Here is a 20,382-nt window from a genome sequence, read left to right on the forward strand (position 1 = left end):
AGAGAAGACAAACGAGGCGAGATTGTATAATTAATATGTCTGTTATAGCAGGGGTAGTGCATCGGACATGTTCTCTGAATTTGGTATTATTGGAGAGAACGCTTCTCAACGTTTTCCTTAAGGAAAGAAGAGGAAAAGTCATATTTGTGAAGGAAGAACACTCAAAATGTTTCAAACATTTCCAGAGAGTTTGTGCTAAGGCTTGCTTTTAATTGCGAAGAGGTATTTCTGGCCAATGTAAATTGTACTGTGTAAATCTGTGACTCCTCCCAAGTAATTAATCTTATCATGTACATCGCAGGGTGTGGTGAGGTTTAGGGCTTTGTGAGTCAGGAACTATGTTTTGAACGCATAACATTAATTACTGAGGACCAGTGGAGTGTCACCAGGACTGGAGTCTTGTGGTCTATATAGGGATGCCCAACGATACCTTGGAAGATTCATTCTGCTTTTTGGAGATACAGAATTCCAGGCTATTTCCACAAAGTGCAAATAATAAAAGCTGGGTCTGAACGACAAAGCAAACAATTGTTTAGTGTTGATATTCTTGTATTGTTTGCCTTTCAACACGGCATTAATGTCACAGTCTAAACTGAGCTTGTTTAAAAAAATGAAACCCATGAATTTGGCATCGTGCAGAAGGTATCATCAGGGAATTACCAATTACTGAATGGGAGAAAGCACAGGGATTAACCATAAAGTATACAGTGAGTTGTAGGGGATTGCAGTTTGTACAGTGGAATGACATCCAATCATGAACTGTCTTAAGCATCACTTTGGTGGGTTGTGTCTTAAGCCTGTGGTGTCCATGATAAACAGCCACATGTCGTCAGTGTATTGGTTCATGTACATGTTCATGTTTCTAATCAGGCCATTTAAGCACTCTGTAGAAAGGTTAAAGAGGGATATAGTATTGAAGGTCCTCGTATGGCATGGAAACCAGGTGGGTTCTGACGTCTACAGTGTTTACTGCATTGGTTTGAACCTGAGGAATGGAAGTGTTATGTAATTCCCTTAATTCGGCTTGTGTTAATGATTTCTAGCAAATGAAGAGCAGTGACTTCGAAAAAATATTGAACCAGTACTTCCATGGTTGGTTTGCCTTCTTAAACTAGAAGGATCAAGTGATAAAACACATTATTGGGGCAGTGAAAAGAGAGAGAGGATTTTGTTGCCAAAAAGCAACCAAGTGGCCTTACACTTGGAGAGCTGAAGTCTGATGATGTGTGTTTTGTTAGCCATAACATCAGTAAACTCATTCAGTTCGTAAATTAAGTGGTCAAGCACTGTAAGGGTGAAGCTGTTGGAATGCCTTATAATGTCAATGTGCTTCTTTAGTCTCCTTTGTGCCTCGTCACTTCGGTACTTCAAATAAAAGACATCATACTTAGGGAAGTTGTTCCTGTATTGATTTCTTGCTACTCATAGTTGTTTGATATGTAGTCAGTGAGGGGTTCAATGCCATCTTCTCTCCAGGATCCTCTTTATTCTCAATTTCATTCTTCAAAGAACGATGGTGCAGAGGGCTTCACTATTTTCTTCTGTTTAGCAGGGGTGCAATTGAAATTTAGCTTTGTATTGCTATAATAACCTAAGGCCTTTTCCTTTCTTATTTCCAACCTTCTCAAAGAGGAAATAGAACAACACTTCATTTTACATGTTTAGTTATTGATTCATAATATTTCTAGCATGGTACTTGTTAGAAATGGGGTCTGTATTTGGCAGTCGTTTTGCTCCCTATCAAAGTAGGGACCCTCACTCTAGTCAGAATAAGGGAGATACCTGCTCAGATAACCCCTGCTAACCCCCTAGGTAGCTTGGCATGAGCAGTCAGGCTTATCTCAGAAGCAATGTGTAAAGCATTTGCACATAACACACAGTAATAAGTGAAAGCACTGCAAAAGGATACCACACCAGTTTTAGAAAAATAGCCAATATTTAGCTATATAAAACAAGACCAAATACAATAACAATCCAACATACAATAATAAAAATATGAATTCTGCACCATTTCTCAAAAATACAGTTCCTTGAAGTCAATAGCTCCACTTGGGGCTATCACGGTGTTGTGATCAACAAAGCCAACAGTTCAGGCTGACCGCAGCATCTCAGGCCAGCTTCGGTGTCGGGAAGACCTGCAAACAGTACCGTTGGAATTGCAGGGCATTGTGGTCCTCGCAGTGAGCTCTGGAGAGTGGCGTCGCAGTGTCGGATCCGAAGTAGGTGTGGGAGTCGTCTGGCCATTGAAGTCACATGCGTTGCCGATCAAAATCTGCGCTGATGAAGTCAGAAGCACTGGCCTGGATGGCGTTGGGGCTGCAGTGCAAAGCGGGATGATGTGACATGCGGTGCGAAGTGGGACGATGCGACCTGTGGTGCCCACAGGTCACGTGCAGGCAGCGGCTTGATGACGGCACCTAGCAGCGTCAATGAAACCAGGGCTGCGTCGTGAAGCGGGGCTGTGCCACGTGTGGTGTCACCAGGTCACAGTGAAGGCAGAGACGGCATCATTGCTGAATTGTTGTCATTGGTAGGCCCAAGCGACAGTGCTTTGTGACCCTCGCGAGCAGTGTGCACAGGCCACGGTGCGGGCAGGGATGCCTGGTGACGACACTGCAGTTGATGGTGCTGGCGTCGGTGGGACGGGACGGTGCTTCGTGCTCCTCACAAGTGGTGTCCACAGGCCACAGTACAGGCAGCGGCACCGGTGCCAGCAGAAGCAGTGTCATCGGGGATGCCCAGGCTGCATTGTGAGCGGGTGATGCCGGAGTGCGGGGCCCTCAGGTCACGGTGCAAGCAGTGGCTCAGTGAAGTAATCTGAGGACGGTGTTGGTGAAACCAGGGTCGTGGTGCGAAGCGAGGCAGTGCGACTCCATGCGGCATCAGCAGATCATGGTGCAAGCAAGCCAGAGGCTTCATTGGCGGCGTGACAGTGGTTTCTCCTCTTGAACAGCACAAAACACACACAGTTCCCAGTGCTGCAGATCGAGGAAACTGAAGTCTTTGGTGTCCCTGAGACTTCTAACAGGAGGCAAGCTCTACTCCAAGCCCTTGGAGAACTTTCTCAAGCAGGCTACACAGCAAAGTTCACCCTGCACTCTTTTAAGGTAGAAGCAGCAACTGCAGGCCAATCCAGCAAAGCAACACAACAAAGGGACAGTACTCCTCCTCCAGCTCTTCCACTGGCAGAAGTTCCTCTTGATTCCAGAAATATTTTAATGGTCTGGGGTTTTGGGTCCGATACTTACACCCCTTTCTGTGTTTGAAGTTGGAAAACTTCAAAGCAAAGTCTCAAGTGTTTGCAAGATCATTCCTTGTCTAGGCCAGGCCCTAAACACACACCAAGGGGTGGAGACGGCATTGTGTGAGGGCAGGTACAGTCCTTTCAGGTGCAAGCAACCACTCCTGCCTCCACTCAAGCTCAGATGGCTCATCAGGATATGCAGGCTACACCCCAGCTCCTTTTGTGCCACTGTCTAGAGGAGAGGTGTAAAGAGCCCAACTGACAAACTGACCCAGACGGGGAATCCACAAACAGGCAGAGTCACAGAATGTTTTAAGCAAGAAAATGCCTACTTTCTAAAAGTGGCATTTTCAAACTCACAATTAAAAAATCAGCTTCACTAAAAGATGTATTTTTAAATTGTGAGTTCAGAGACCCTAAACTCCAAATTTCTATCTGCTCTTAAAGGGAAGTTGCACTTTAAAGTTATTTAAAGGCAGCACTCATGTTAAACTATGATAGAGATAGGCCTTGCAACAGTGAAACCTGAATTTGACAGTATTTCACAGTTAGGACATGTAAAACACACCAGTACATGTCCTACCTTTTAAATACACTGCACTCTGACCATGGGGCTACCTAGGGCCTACCTTAGAGGCTCCTTACATGTATCAAAAGTGAGGGTTTGGGCCTAGCAGGTTGGTACACCTGACAGGTCAAATTGGCAGTTCAAAACTTCACACTGAGACATAGCAGTGGCAGGTATGAGCCATGTTTCGAGGGCTACTTATGTGGGAGGCACAATCAGTGCTGCAGGCCCACTAGTAGCATTTGATTTGCGGACCCTTGTCACCTCTAGCACACTTTACTAGGGACTTACCTGTAAATCAAATATACCAATCATGGATAAACCAATCAACAGTACAATTTACATAGGGAGCACTTGCACTTTAGCCCTGATCAACAGTGGTAAAGTGCGCTGAGACAACAAACCAGCAAAAACAGAGTCCAGTAAACCATAAAAACAGGAGGTCAGAAGGCAAAAAGACAGGGGAGACACACCAAAAAGCTGCCAGGCCTGACACTACTGGCCCAGCTTATTGAAGCTGAAGGAGAATATAATTTGGAAACGGTCTGACCAATCTACCCTAGTGGGGTCTTGAGTCACCAGACTCTGTGGTAAGAGATAATGGGGTCTAATCAGGAGCTTTTCTCCTAGACCTGCCTTGTATGTTTTTGCTTTAGGTCGTTGTCATTAAGAAATGCATTCACTATGCCAAGAAGTACCTAAAGAGAATGCTAAGATCTCCCTGGAAGACGTTTTCTTTGATCAATACTTATTGTCTTGTGATTTGGTTGATGTATTGTTCATTGAATAGTTTGGGGACACCTGACAGGTGCTAAATATTGCTGCTTCTTGTGCATATAGAACAAAATCTATTTACTTAATGCACATACAAAATTATGGGGTATATGTGTACAGAAGAGAGGCCTCCTCTGGCTTCTGGCCTATCAACCCTGTTTTTGCATTTCAGTTAAGGTCAATTATTGAAACCTCTTGGCTAGTAGTGTGTTCACAATGGCTTTTGTAACAGGGTTCAACTATGTTTTTCTGTAGAATTATGATGATGTCTAGATTGTATTCCTTGTGAGTATCAACTAGCTCTCTGTGGTAAGCCAAGGCTGACCTGCACTAGTAGGGGGATGTATGGGTTTTTCGGTGGTTTCAATAGATAGAAAAGTAATTCTTATTGCATTGAATAATTGCCATCCAACATTGTGACTTTAAGGGATCTTGCTAGAGGAAGAATTAAGGAGTGCTCACTTCGAAAGTTACAACATTCAAGTTAGTGTTGCTTTGCAGGGTTGATTGTGATAAATTCTGCAGCAGTTCAAGGAGGAGGGGGATGTTTCTTCTGGACATTTAGGCCTCTGCATAGGGGAGCAGTTAGTACCTTTGAATGGAGTTCTGTGGGAGAGCATGGGGTAACTGCTTCCTATAATATACATGGGCGAAGTAAGAGGAGTTTATAGGTGCTTGTGACTCTGATGGTTTTGAGAGGTCTCTCTGTAATTTCAGGAGAAACAACATTTTCTACAGGTGCTGTTGAGTGTCTTTCTGGTGGAGTGGTGGACAGTGCTCACTATTTGAGTCTGGTTTTGGTATCTTGGGCAGGGATACCTTTTGTGTTAGCTGTTCATGGTTGTATCTTTGGGAGCTGTTTGGTCCTGGTTATAGACCAGGAAGATTTGGGTTTTGCAATTTTGGGATCAATCAATTGATTACTCAATTGATGCTGCTATTTCTTTGTGTTTTTTAGGGCAGTTTGGAATGTTCAGGTTCTTCATGTTCTCTATAGAGGCTCTCAATTCCTTTTCAATACAGGTGCCTTTGGAGTGATTTGCTTTCCTTTGTCCTGGGTCACAAAGGTAAACTCACGCTTTTGTTCAAGTTTACTATTTTTTTGCTACTCACAAACTCTGAGTTAATAGTGAGCTTACGACTGCGGAGATTCAGCATGCAGCACGGAGAGCTCTGAACATAAAAAGATAGGCCTGCCCTATCTTTATATGCATGGAGTTGTTCGCCTGACTGACGATTCTCCTCAGACATAAACACTATTAACTCGGAGTTTGTGAATAGCAAAGAAATAGTAAGGAAAATTGTAAGTTTTACTTTGTGAGTCAGAGCCATGTGTGAAGAGTTGATCAATAAGCAAATGATGGTGCTTCTCATAGGGTCCTGTTAGTTTCCATTTAATCTCTGGGAACCTTTTGCTCCTGAGTGACAACTCCCACATTAAAATGTCTTTAGAAGAATATTTCTTCTCATCTGAGCTCCACTCTGTTATTTTGTGTGTGAATTTTTTATGGCATATCAGGACTGTGTGTTTGTGGTGGCAGTCATGTCTTTTTTCCATGTCAGATGATTCCTTAGTCTGGGCAACTTGAAAAAGCCTGTGAGAGTAGATGGGCACACTGTGAGTTTACAATGTGTCGTGGGAAGGTGAAAGTCATACTGCTGAGTGATGAGTGTTTTGAGGGTTGTGGTTCCTTCTGTTGCTTTACTTTTATGTTGGCCAAGTCCGGAATCTCTTTCATATTTGCCTTGTGGTACCTGTACGTCCGTCTTTGAAATCTTTATTGGGCACACCGTGGGAGTGTAGAGAGGTACCTGTTTATGAAAGTATGCTTTTTTATTAGCTTAGGTCTAGTCGAATACGATTTTAAGTGAATGCCCCTCTTCTGCCCTTTATGGAATTGAATAATTGGATAGTAAAAAAAGTTTTCATTTCTGTGGCCATCAAAACATCAAGGTTAAGGCCTCTCAGCCTTTGAAGCATAACTCAGAGGAAACGGTACGAAAAAGAAACAATGATAATTTTAATAAAGATTGAGATTTAGCAATAGACTGCAATGTTTATCACAATGCGAGAGCTATAGTTGTCCTTCCAAGGATTTTAGCTCTTCTTCATTGAATTTACAGGCATTTTTGCAGTACCATATCTAAATCTCACTGCTGCAAACCACTGGCCAAAATAGAGCATATCTCAAAGACAAAAACCCTTAACCCTAGTGCCTCAAACAATCTTTGACACAAGTCCAAATCTAGCAAATGGGATCGCATCCAGCATATGATGCTATATCAGACGTAACAGGAAAATAAGAGTTACAGGTTAGTATAATTTTGTTTTTTTCAATATTTGTGTCTTCCAACCAGGGGACGTTGAAGTTTATGAACTAACGATGGCGACAGGAAGAAACACACAAAACTGATTTGTGTACTGATTTATTTGCCACTTGCATCTCCTATCTTTGTCACTAGCTTTTTTGATCCCGCCAAACTACTGTCACTTAGTTGTGTCTGTCAGTGACTCCATACCTTGGTTAGAAACCAAGAACAAACACAAGCCAGACGGATGGATGGATGGTGTCTGGATGGCTGCATGGATGGATGAATGGATGGATGTATGAACGGATGAATGACTGGATGGGAGTGATGTACTGATGGATTAGTCCGTAGCTGGGTAAGAGAATGATAACAACAGTAGAAAGCTGAAATAGAAAGACGTTATCAGTGGAAGGAGTGACGAGATGTGGCACATGATTAGAGTACACTTATGAACAAATATATCCGTGTATGCCTTATAATCATTGTGGTATATAGTGTGTGTGCTACCCAGTGGGGAGGGAGCAGATAGGCTGTGAACGGCTCTATATATGGGAGTGACTGCAAGTCACAGGTATAATCCCCATCTTTCTAACCGCACTTCCCAAAGGAGTTATTGAATAATACATTTTAGGCTTGAGTAACGTCTTCGTTACCCTAACCTGACTCCCCCCACTTTTGTCGTAACAGTGGTGACCTGCAGGTGGTGGGGAGCGCGCACTGCACCTTTAGCACTGCACAGAAGGCTATTGGAAAAGACAACTTCACCCTAATCCCTGAGGGCACCAATGGCATAGAGGAGCGCATGTCCGTCATCTGGGACAAGTCTGTGGTAAGTGGCGCTAGAATTGTGGAATGTAGGACTGTTTATAGTACCCTGAATGTGTCTACATAATGCTTACTTGATAAACGATGGAAAGGTTCAACCAGTTTATCAGTTTTCTTCATTATTTCGAAATAACAGTGACATGAAAGGCCCTATCCATAAATGTTGTTCATTGTTTCTGCTTAATAAGCAGACTGAAGGATCTACATACCACTTCCCTTCTTTCTATGTCTTTGAGAAACCATTAAAACCATATCTAGCTGGTACCTTCCTGATTTCTGTCTGCGATAATCTTTAGGATATGTGCTTCATACCTAATGCCAGATCGCGCAACATGGTGGACTCCTTTTAGGTTTTGCTTTTTATAACTTCTATGTTGTAATTGCTTAACCATATGTCATATTTTTGTTTTCGTCTGGCCAGTAATCTCTTCTCCTTGCTGTAGCATTATGCAAATCAGTGTCACATAACCAATTGATAGTTCCTATCACCGAGGTAAAGGAGGCGGGCCAATCATGAAGGCATAAACATTTGAATCTCAAAAAAGGTTCAAGGAAAACCACTCTCATATTAATTTGGTACCTTGTGATTCTCTCACAGTGTAAGATAAATCTAAGGTATGATCCATGCATATACCAAAGTAAAGTAGATGGTAAGTGCTAGGCCATTTACAATATTGTCATAAAACATTATTTTCTAATACCACAGTTTTAAAACCGGATACAATTGCAAAGATCACCTAGTCACAAATTATGAAAAAAACACTCAGAGGCAGAAGACAAGGGATCATGCTAAGTAGACTCTCTAAGAAGAAAAAAATAGAATACTTAGATGAATGAATGAAAAAATAAATAAGTAAATAAAAAATAAATAAAATAAATAAATCTTTGTGCACCCTGCATCTAACAGGTTCTAATTATTTCAAGCCCATCTCCATGGGGCTACTGATTTGCCACTTCCCATTTTCTGCAACTCAGACCACCAACTTTTATCTCATCTAAGAGCCTCCATGCAGAAGAAGAATGGTACCTATGAATTCTCAGATTTCCTCTCCATCTTGTCCATCAGCACACCCATACCACCCTTATGAGAAATTTTAATCTTCCAATAAATGCAAGCTAAAAAAAACATGAGACACCATCCTCAATCTCACTGACACACTCAACATGATACAGCATGTCACCCAGCAAACACACTCTAAAGGCCACATCCTTGACCTAATCTTTCTACATCACCAACAATTCAATTGATACCCCCTATACTTCTGGCCTAGAGCAACCACCTCACCGTTCCTATATGGTTGCTCAGCATCTGATCAACAAACTAAGGTTAACCTAAAATGTAAGATGAAACCTTTGATTCCTTCAAAAGCTTCATCAATAACCTAAGGCATGTGCTCATCCCCCATCCTGCCAAGTCTACTCCCATTGCCTACACCTTTTAAATGACTTTAACTCTTTTTTGGAGAACTAGGTGAGCATCTACATTCCAACAAAAACATATAAGTGAAAGCCAAAACGTACAGCACTCTGGTGCTCTAAAGATGTTCCTGGCAATAAATGCTAATTCCATAGATAGGAAAGAAAATAGAGAAAACAGAACATTCAGATGACCTCATTTTACCAAAGTCACTCCATGCAACATGCCGGCAGTTCATCACATCAGCTAATGTAAAGTACTGTACCAACACCATTCATGAAACCAACAATAGAAGCATACTGTTTTCAAGGCAAACAAACACTGCTTGGACCCACTGCTTGCCCCATCTATACGAAATTCCAAAGAGAAGTGCAATCTAGTCAACCTCCTCTTCAGTGAAATAATAATAAAAAAGTCTGACAGCACCTCACCAACACCTATCCGGCACCTCTTCTTACATTAAGTCCTTCTTGTAGAAAACCATATTGGGATACTCAACTCATCAAAGCCAGTTCCAATAAAGATGATGTCTTACCTTACTCCTTCATCATAGCTGTCCCTAATGAAGCTCTTTCACCCCTATTCACATTGTCTATGCCTCCCTTCCTTAAAGCATCATCCCAGATGTTATAAAAACTGGCAAGATCCTCCCACTCCTAAAGACCCTGATGACCTTGGCAACCACTGGCCCACTGCTCACCCACCCATCATCAGCAAGATCATTGGAAAAGCACCCCATGCTCAACAACAAGATCACAAATGTGCTAACCATCTGCTGCATGACTACCAATTTAGTTTCAGATTCACACTGCACACTGCAGCTTGAAGACAGCAACCTTGCACAGTGCTCTCCTGACCACAGATATAGATCACCCCTGTTTCCTAATATTGCTGGACCTCTCAGCTTCCTTGGACACAGTTGCCAATCCAAACCTTATCCACACCCCGGATTCTCAAATGGGAATGAATGGCAAAAGCTTTCACTGGCCCCTCTCCTACCTATTCAATCAACATAATTTTGTTCACATATACAGGTCTAGGTTACAAAAATATGCCTATCACCTGCTGAGTTCCACAGGATGCCATACTGCCTCCTGTCATCTTCACCCTCTACATGGAGCCTCTTAAGGCTCTACTCACAGATAACAATATTAAGATTCACAAATATCCCAGTGATATAAATCTTTACATGAAGGTCTTTTCAGCTCTAGACATCCAAAGTCTCAAATACTGCCTAGACTTCATCTAGACCTGGATGTCCAGCACCTACCGGAAGCTCAACCTGACAGAGATATAATTTCTGTAATTGTTCAAGAACAACAAGCAGAAACATGAACCTTAACAGTGTTGATCCCCACCTTTCCCTGAATGTCCAGTTACATGGAGTCATCTTGGTCACCAGCCTCACGTTCAAGAAACATACTGGCAAACATTGTAAGGCAGCCTAGTACCTGCTCTTTTTGAAAAAGAAAGGGATTTTGTTTCTCCAGAAAGTGACTTTGGAACATTTGTTCAAGCCCTTGTACTCTTGTATTTGGATGGTGGTAACACCCAGCTCCATGGCCTCCCAGGCTCCACACTGGCACCCCTAATGTGCATCCTGCATGTCACAGCATGTCTCATCCAGGGCCGGAAGAAATATCACCCCCAACCTGATGTGACTCTATTGGCTCTCCTTATTGGCCTTCACCATTTTCAAAATCAGCTGCATTAACTACAAGGCCATCATGACCATCATATCCCTTATTTTGTTGACTGTGTTGTTGCATTTGACATTGTACATTGCTCTGCTGTCTAATTGGCTAGTTTTGTGCTATACAAATACCATCTACATACATACCTATATACTTAACATTGGGTCCTTTAAGGTTATTATAATAGAGCTGAGCTAGGATATTAATATCAGCTGTTACTTACAGGACTTAAAAGCTGCAAGTCCACGGCCAAAAGCACAAGATATATTTTGAACCAATTTTATTTTACACATGTGCACTGTCATACAAAATTGACATTTCGAGAAAAGTAATGTGATGGAATACATTAAATCAAACTCACAAATCGAGTGGAGCTTTCGAAATCTAACATGTGGCCATAACATTTTTGATTTCAGAATTAAACCACACCCACGTAAACCCTTTTCCAGAAGTCGTTTCATGGTTATGTCAGTTTCTTGCATGTTGCTGGGTGGGATAAGGGTGAACAGTGGGTGGGTATTGAACCTTGAGTACAGGTCAATTATTCTACTGCCTATATCAGTTCCTGCATAGCACATATACCCTCTTTGCTTTTTATGGATTGGATGAAGGGTGGGTGTAGTTGATGAAGAGAAGGGTGGGAGTGGTTTTCAGAGCTTGGAACACAGATTTTGGGGTCAAATGGCAATCTCATTTTCTACTATGTTGTCAGATAAGTCTTTTTTATAGCATGGAGATCTGTAAAAACGCTTAAATAAGAACAAATATTTAACACGTTTAGAAAAAAAATGAATTAGCAAAAAATCAAACTAGACTCCACAAATGGGATTTCATGCCCTGACCGAACTCTGAAAGTACTAAGATTTGAAGCCCTTAGGGTTCATATGTATATTATTGAATAGGTTGGGCGGTTCTATCCTCTGTACCACTCTGCCCTTCCATCTGCTCTTATTTACCGCAAAATCCCATCCTTCCACCTATTTTTGTTCTCTTGGGTTATGAGGCTTGTCTCTGGGGAATTCCTGTTAAATAATCTACTTTTTTATATGAACAGGCTACTGGGAAGATGGATGAAAACCAGTTTGTGGCAGTGACGAGTACCAACGCTGCCAAAATTTTCAACCTGTACCCCCGGAAAGGGCGAATCGCTGTGGGCTCCGACAGTGACTTGGTCATTTGGGACTCAGATGCTGTGAAGATTGTATCAGCAAAAAGCCATCAATCAGTGAGTGGAATATTGTGTGTTTGACAAAATTAAGAATTTGAACTCACACTACACTATTTGCAATGGCCATCCCATCTGTTAATTAGAATCATTTGGACTTCACAGACCAGAATGCACTGCAGTGCACACTTAAAAATAATAAAAACGAGGTGAAAATAAAAAAGGATGTTTACAGGCATTAGCCTTAATATTGAGCGTGATCAGATGCAAGTAAAAGGATGTGTTTTTTCTGCAGATACAACATTAACTCTGCTCTCGTCTTTGAAGTGCTGACAACTGGCCTTTGTAATATGTAGTCAGCAAGTTTTAATACAACACAACACTCAACCGTGCCTCACTTTAGGTCTTGTATCTTCATGGTCAGCTTTTAACTATAAGCCTTACAGCCCCATCATGAAGAATGTTCTTGGTCCACAGAATTTGCCAAGTTAAAAACAAGAGCGAACTATCAAGAGGCTTCGGAGTTTTCTGATCTATGCAACCATCATAAAAATTCAGGTTCACATTTAGGAGTGAGGGGGTTTAATTTAGACCTCTGTGAAGAATTGAGGTAGATTTCATTTTTTTTTCATTTTAATGCCTAACAGAGAACAGAAGGCCGCCAGACGTTTGTGCTAATTTTTTAGGTTTTACTAGGTGTAAGCTCGAAAAGCTCTACGCAATTGATGCATTTTTCAATATGTGTTACATTGTCCATTGAATAATAACACTTTCTTAAGAAATACATTCACTTCTCTACTATAGTGCTTACAACAGAGCAACCTTGTGATGTCCTTGCAGGAGTATAGGCATGGTAAAAACAAAATCCTGTGCATAACATGTCACACACCAGAGACTTCTATGAAAAGTAAAAGAAAAGTGTTTGCTTTATGGGATATGAAAGAAGGTGTTATTTTTAATATGCCTAAGTCCATGTAGATGTAGTAAAAAATGCCACATACAAGATGGTATTAACATACAATAGTTTTTTATTATGTCTACAGATACATAATACCTACTAGTGGAAAACCATAAGTGTGCTGTAAAAAATCACTTTTAAGATGTATTTTAGAGCAATACATGGTTACAGTTTCTCACTATCAAGTAACTTCACCATATAATTCAAATTTGTTGACTTTTTAAAACCTTTGAATGAAAGACTATCACAAAGTAAAAATTTAATTCTGTATTCTTTTTGAGAACTAAAATAGCTTTCTCCTATCTCCAAACACACGAGTCACTGCCCTAGATATGGAAATATAATAATTTACCAGAAAGAGAGGCCTGCTAGGTACATTACATTTGTACTGCTGCATTTTTAACCAAGTCCCGGGTGGGCAACTGGGTCCTGTTTTCTTTAGAGGTTAGTTTGCAGTTACATCTCCAGTGGCGGCCTGTAAAGTGGATGAGTAGTTGGATGGGCACACCTACGCACAATGTCTTCCACCCATCCACTTACAAAAGCAGACACATACTTACACCCACCCACGTGCACAGTCACTCACGTCCATCCATTCACAAGCATGCACACATGCACTCACCATTCAGAAGCACATACACTTGCACACACCCACTCACAGCATCCATGCACAGACACACACACACATTCGTACCCACACATGCACCCACCATTCAACAAGCGCTTACTGGGCCGCACCAGTGACAGTGGGTGGCTGGAGGGAGAAGCAGAAAGGCCTTGTGGTTGCTGGAGGTTTTGGGGAGGCAAGTGAATGACGGAAGATTCTGCTGCCTCTTCTCATTTGCTGACCTTGTGATCAGTCAGACTTGCTGACCCCATCACACACTGTGACAAGGGGTCTTTGATAGACAATCATCCGTGGGAACTTAATGACTTAAATCTGAAGCACCAAGTTCTAACTCTATCATTGAAGTTCCCCCTCATCTTGAGGGGGAGAATACCACAGGGTTTAGCCATGCTTATGAGTTCACTATCCTCTGGGCTGTGAAATCATCAGCACACTAAAGCCTGCCTCATTAGTCCAAGTGCCTGGTGTCCTACCCTGACAAGGTTATTGTCTATGAGGCTGGCCTTATCTCCACCTGACACACATGCATCATGCTTTAGAAAAGAGATGGAGGAAGGAGCCTTGGCTCCCTTCATGATGGGCCGGTCCTGCTTCCCTCCGGCCTTCAATATGCTAATCAATTTCCCCCTCACCAAATACCTGTGATTCACTCCTCCCAGTACTCGCAGCGCATGGAGAGTGATCACTGAATTCATATGTGTTGACTTCTGGCTTGGAGAAGATGGTTTATTGCAGGCTAAAATGGAAAACCTTAAATCATTTTCTCCTCTATTTCTAGGCAGCGGAATACAACATCTTTGAAGGAATGGAGTTGCGAGGGGCACCCTTGGTGGTGATAGCCCAAGGCAAGATTGTGTTGGAGGAGGGTAACCTTCATGCCACTCAAGGCAGCGGCCGCTTCATCCCCTGCACCCCTTTCCCAGACTTTGTATACAAGCGCATCAAGGCTAGGAGCAAGGTAAGACCAAATTAAGTTCATGCATGGACTGTGCAATGCCATGTCTTCAGTTTCCGGACCTGCAGCATGAACCAAGCTGTTCAGAGGCCATTTTGTCCATTAGTAACTCTGGCCATTTCCCGGGTGAATGGTGCACCGTAAAAGCCGCAAGGACAGCGGCAGTGAGTAACATGCCTTTGCCTAGCCCCCGCCTATCTTTCAGGGACATGGGCCTATTGAAACGTCAGTCTTTTTCGAAAAAGATGTTTGCATTTAGTCATGCTTTTAAGGCTGCTGGTCGAGTGCTCCTCGTGATATTTGCTGCTCTTCCTAATCAACATAGCTTATGTTCTCATTTTACATGCACCTATCTGTTAATTTTCGAGCCCTTAAAAATATATTACTCCATGAGCACTAAACAAAATAAGCATGTGCTTCAGCCCTGCCAAGTGCCACGCATTGCAGATTAGTTATACACATGTTAGTGCTCATGTCTGCACCACCATACTAAAATATTATTGTCACGCATATTCACAAATCTAGCTCCTTCGTGCCACGAGGCAATGCAGCAGAGAGTGTGGTTCTGCAACCAGAGGATGAGCTGGGCCCAGGAGAGGCGGGTTGCTATGGAAATCTGATTTTGGGCCCAACTAATTTATTTACTTGAATACCATTGTTACAGAGAAACATTACAACAGTGGCTGCCTCCAGGCCGAGCTCCTCTTCGTCGAGTCATTAGCATGTTTGGCTTGGACACTTCTATAAAAAATATGAGCAGGGCAGCGCCAAAAGTTATTTTGCTGCTCTTCCCTATGCCAATTTGAAAGGGTAGGAATGCACCGTATTTACAAGATAATGGTGCATTCCTGTCCTTTCAGCCAGCACCCGAGCACAATTTGGTGCCCAGCGCCAACACAGGCACCCTTGCACCGTGGTGCAAGGGCATCTTTGTTTTTGGCAGGATTGTTTTTGTGTAGGAAGGGGAGGCGCCAAGGAGGCGTTTTCCACTTTCTATGTGTGCTGCATAATGCAGCGCACATAGAAAGCGGAAAAAACAAGGAAAAATGAAAACAATTCTCCTTGTTAAGATTTTGACACATTCACATGTTTACAGAGCCCTGTAAATAGGGTAATGCGTCAAACGCATGGGTGTTGTGTGGTAAAATTCACTGCAATGCCCATGGAATGCCCCCCTGATGAAGAGTAAGGCACCACAGAGATCTGCTGTGCGTTGCCTTACACTATACCGATGAGGCCATGAAAAGCCACGCAAAGTGGTTTTTGCATGGCTTCGCAGAAATAGGTCTGCATTCTGCACCGCTGGGTCATAAAAAGTGACACTACAGCAGCACGTGGCTTGTAAATATGCCCTCCAGTGCGATATCACAGGAGGTTCTGTACTCCAGTACGTTATCATTGCGATCGTAATAGTTCAATTAGTATTATTACACAATGGAGTTCAACTTAAACATACTAACTAGCGCTCATAAATAGATTTCTTCAATATTCAAAATTACCATTGTCTACATTTTCTAAAGATATGTAAGTATTCTTAAAGCATGGGAGTTAGAGCTATAATCTGGAGTTCTGGAACCACAAAAATAGCTTTCATTTTCAGAATATGAAGTCAAATACGACTCTGTCAACGCACCTCAGCCCTACCTACAACTGACTAGAAGCAGAATACTGCAGAGCTCTATCAAAGCTTTTTGTTCCTGTCCTGCAGCACTTGGGCCCATACAAAGCGGCTCTGTCAGAATACCCCAATCCTGATCTGCAGTACATCAAGTACCAGGATCTGCCAAATGCACCCAAAACCTGATAGGCAATAGTCTCTGTTACACTAGTAGGGGGGCTGATATTACCGCACAGCTCAGACAAGGCACACCTTAATTCAGTCCTGCAGAATCACCTGCTATTCTGCATGCAACTGACAAAGGAGAATCCTGTCAATACTAACCTGCAACATTCCTGGTTACCTAATAACATAATGTGTATTTGTAAAGGGCATGTTCATCCAGAAGGCTTATCTTGGCACTGAATAACAGATGTTTATTGTTACCCAACTCAGTTGTACTCATCTTATCGACCACAGAAGGATGAAAGGCTTAGTGGCGCCACTGGGATTTGAACCTGTGACCATGAGGTCAAACACAGGCCTCTACAGTGGACTCATTAGTCCACTAAGCCACCAGACCCGGTCAATACTGGGACCCTCACATCCCTCCGTCAGGGCCCTCCACTGCCACTCTGCCGTTGTAACTCCACCGCCTGACCAGAGACCCATGAGCAGCACTCGTTCGGTCACCCAACTTCTTACCTTTATCAATATACTATTTAAATGATAAAGCTTACACATGTGTAAATGCATCCCAGCCCCACCCTTCAGGCTGGTTTACTGTAACATCACCAGGATCCACACAGAGCCCGATTGTGCACCTCAACATTGGTGTGTAGCATTCCCTTCAGTTTCATCAATGGGATACCTACCCGGCTCTGCTACTGCACCCAACTCATGTCCTGCAGCACCACTATCTGTGTCAACCACTATAGGGACACCAATGCACACCCATGCCGATGCACCTTCTCCTTGCATTCCACCAGTCCCGCTATTCCATTATAGGATTCACATACATACACAGTTCCGCCAGTGGAAGTCAGTTACACGCTGGAGCACCTGTACTATTCTATTACTGGGATATACATAGACACATCAATGCCAACATAATTAAATCATGCCCTGCGGGGCGCCCTTAATTTTCTGCACGGCCTCACACACACAGTTCTGTCAGTGCACATCAGTACAGTCCAGGATATCGGCTGTTAATTTGCTACATTAGCATTCACTGGTTTGTTTTAAACTCTGACAAAGGTCAGTTAAACAATTTCAAACATTATTCAATCCTTGTTCATACTCCCTTGCAAATACCAACTTCAATCCATGACATGGTGGTAAGTCCATGACATCTGCCAGTTGGTCGTGTCTATGTAGCTGAGTGACATGAACACAGTGCATTCTGGGATGTAGGGTACTGAACTTGCATACACACGTCAGCACCCGTGCTCTGGTGTAAAGGTAATTTCTAGACATTACAGTGCGCTAAGGGCGATATTTCTTGGCATTTATCTAAATCAATATACTGCTTTGTTTTTGTCTCGTGACAAATTATCACTAAGTTTCACACATAATACCTTAAATATCACAAACAAGAACATTCAAAACCTGAAAATGCACACAAGTAAAATGATAACCTGGCAGCTATAGTGCTTGCATGAGTTTTGATTCATCTTCTATGGCTTACGGAGTCTGGAGAGCAAATGGGACACCTAGTGGTCAGCTTTAGTACACGCAGTGTGTTCACTATCCAAAGACTACTGCAGCTTTTCAGTGGCAATTTTGGGGCATATTTATACTCTGTTTGCGCCGAATGTGCGTCAAAATTTTTGACGCACAATCGGCGCAAACCCTGCCCCATATTTATACTTTGACGTCCGACCCCGCGGGCGTCAAAGTTCCACCATGTGCGTCATTTTTTGGAAGGGGGAACCAGCCTTGCGTTAATTATATGCAAGGTAGGCGTTCCCTTCCAAAAAATGACTTTAAGGCCTGTGCCCCATATTTATACTGTGACGTCATTTTGACGCACAGGAGGGGGCAGGCCTTAAAAAACGGCGCCCAGCCTGATGGGTGCCGTTTTTTAACGCCTGGGTCAGGGCAGGCGTTAAGGGACCTGTGGGCTCAGAAGGAGCCCAGAGGTGCCCTCCCATGCCCCCAGGGACACCCCCTGCCACCCTTGCCCACCCCAGGAGGACACCCAAGGATGGAGGGACCCATCCCAGGGAAGTACAGGTAAGTTTGGGTAAGTATTTTTTCCCGTATTGTTTTTGTGGCATAGGGGGGCCTGATTTGGGCCCCCCTACATGCCAGTATGCCCAATGACCATGCCCAGGGGACATAAGTCCCCTGGGCATGGCCATTGGGCAAGGGGGCATGACTCCTGTCTTTGCTAAGACAGGAGTCATTTCAATGGGGGTTGGGCGTAAAAAAAAATGGCGCAAATCGGGTTGAGGCCTGAATTTTGCCTCAGACCTGACTTGCCCCATTTTTTGACGCCCAACCTCCATTTTCCCCTATGCCGGCGCTGCCTGGTGTGAGTCATTTTTTTTTACGCACACCAGTCCGCTGCACCGGCTAACGTCATTCAATAAATAAGGCGCCCGCATGGCGCTTTGGAATGGCATTAGCCGGCGGTAAAATTTTTGACGCACAACTGCGTTGGCGCAGTTGTGCGTCAAAAAGTATAAATATGGGCCTTTGTTTTTAGGCAGTATATCACGCATATAAAAAAATCTATGGGCCATATTTACGACCCTAGTTGTATCACTCTTGCACCACATAACGTGGTGCAAGAGCGACACAACTCCTGTGGCAGATTTATGAAGCCACACAAGGACACCCTAAGGTGGCCTTGCATGGCTTCATAAATGTGGAGTAACGTAACGCAGCAAAAATATCTGCATTGCGTTACTCAGCCCTGGGAAGGCATTGCATGGGTGTTCCCATGCAACTCCCATGGATTTTGACACATTCCCAGATTTACAAGAGCTTGTAAACCTGGGAATGCGCCAAAATGCTACGCCTTCCCAGGAGAGACTTAACAAGGAGAAATATATTTATATCAACAGAAGCTCATAAACTATATTCTTAAGTTTTACATTGGCACACTACTGTTAAATATTTTTCACACATACTCCAATATGATTCTTTCGCTTGCCTTGAACCTGACGTGTTCCCTGTTGCAGCTTGCAGAGCTCCGTGCCGTGCCAAGGGGGATGTACGATGGACCTGTCTTTGACTTAGCCACATCCAAAGGAGGGACGCCAGCTGGCTCCACCAAGGGATCCCCAACTCGACAGACTCCCCCAGTGCGAAACCTCCACCACTCCGCCTTCAGCCTTGCTGGTGAGTATGCCACAACGTAATAATGATGTTAGAAAGTCACATCCCTTGGTGCACAACAAAAGTCGAAGAGTTTTATTGCATCACAAGGCTCTTTTGAAAACTACACTTTCCGGTGAGGCTTTAAGGAGTGTATGAGTTTGTTTCCTCTTTATTTTATTTTTCACCTTGTTCCCTCTCTCCTTCAGTGTGAGGTGCTGCGATGGTTGGCATTCTTGCAGTGTAGGTTATTTCTCTTGAACAAATGGACTTTCATAGTTTTACACTTGAGTTCTAAGGTGTAGTTTACAATTTCTACGATTTACAAAGCTTTACAAAGGTACCCTTGAATAGCTGCATCTTTCACAACTTTCCCGGAAGGCCTTTCTATATTTCCATTTATTTTCTTGTAAAGACTTTTCCCAATGTGTGAGTGTATAAAACTTCCAACTTTGCTCATAAAACTGCTTTCTCTTAGTATAATTAGATTTTTTGTGCCCAGGAGGAAAACATTTTTTCCCAGACCAAAAAAACTGTTCGCCTACACTAGAACCAATTTTGGGGCTATCACCAGTCTATTTTTGGCGTGGAAATAGGTTTACTCTTAACATCGAAATGCCTAAATCAGTGACTGTTTCCAGGATAATAAATGATCATTAAAAAGTTTATAAAAACTCACAAGTACCTTCATTTGTGGATGTACATAGACGTTCCAGAGCATCCTTGCCACTCTCTTCTTGCTTTGCAGAGCCGTTTTAACACAAGCAATTTTACACCATAATCTGTATATATCAGGTGTGAGTAAGTCAGTAATGTACTCGTTGATCGAGCCCTTTATGTATCTAAGTTTAACTTCGGTAACCAAAGGTATTTTTTTAATTGGGCCTATGAAAAAGAATAAAGAAGATGGAAGGATAGAAAAA

General features: G+C 42.9%; 1 protein-coding gene across 2 annotated transcripts in view; it reads left to right on the forward strand.

Annotated features, from left to right (window-relative positions):
• Positions 1–20,382, forward strand: part of DPYSL3 (dihydropyrimidinase like 3) — a 305,571-nt gene that overhangs the window by 276,738 nt on the left and 8,451 nt on the right. For both annotated transcript variants that reach the window (XM_069244670.1, XM_069244671.1), the window contains exons 10-13: positions 7,584–7,725; positions 11,887–12,057; positions 14,362–14,541; positions 19,324–19,483. In XM_069244670.1, the coding sequence (XP_069100771.1) occupies positions 7,584–7,725; positions 11,887–12,057; positions 14,362–14,541; positions 19,324–19,483 (653 nt within the window). The remainder of the gene's footprint in view (positions 1–7,583; positions 7,726–11,886; positions 12,058–14,361; positions 14,542–19,323; positions 19,484–20,382) is intronic.

This window comes from Pleurodeles waltl, chromosome 7 (genome assembly GCF_031143425.1).
Source record: "Pleurodeles waltl isolate 20211129_DDA chromosome 7, aPleWal1.hap1.20221129, whole genome shotgun sequence".
NCBI classification, from domain to species: Eukaryota; Metazoa; Chordata; class Amphibia; order Caudata; family Salamandridae; genus Pleurodeles; species Pleurodeles waltl.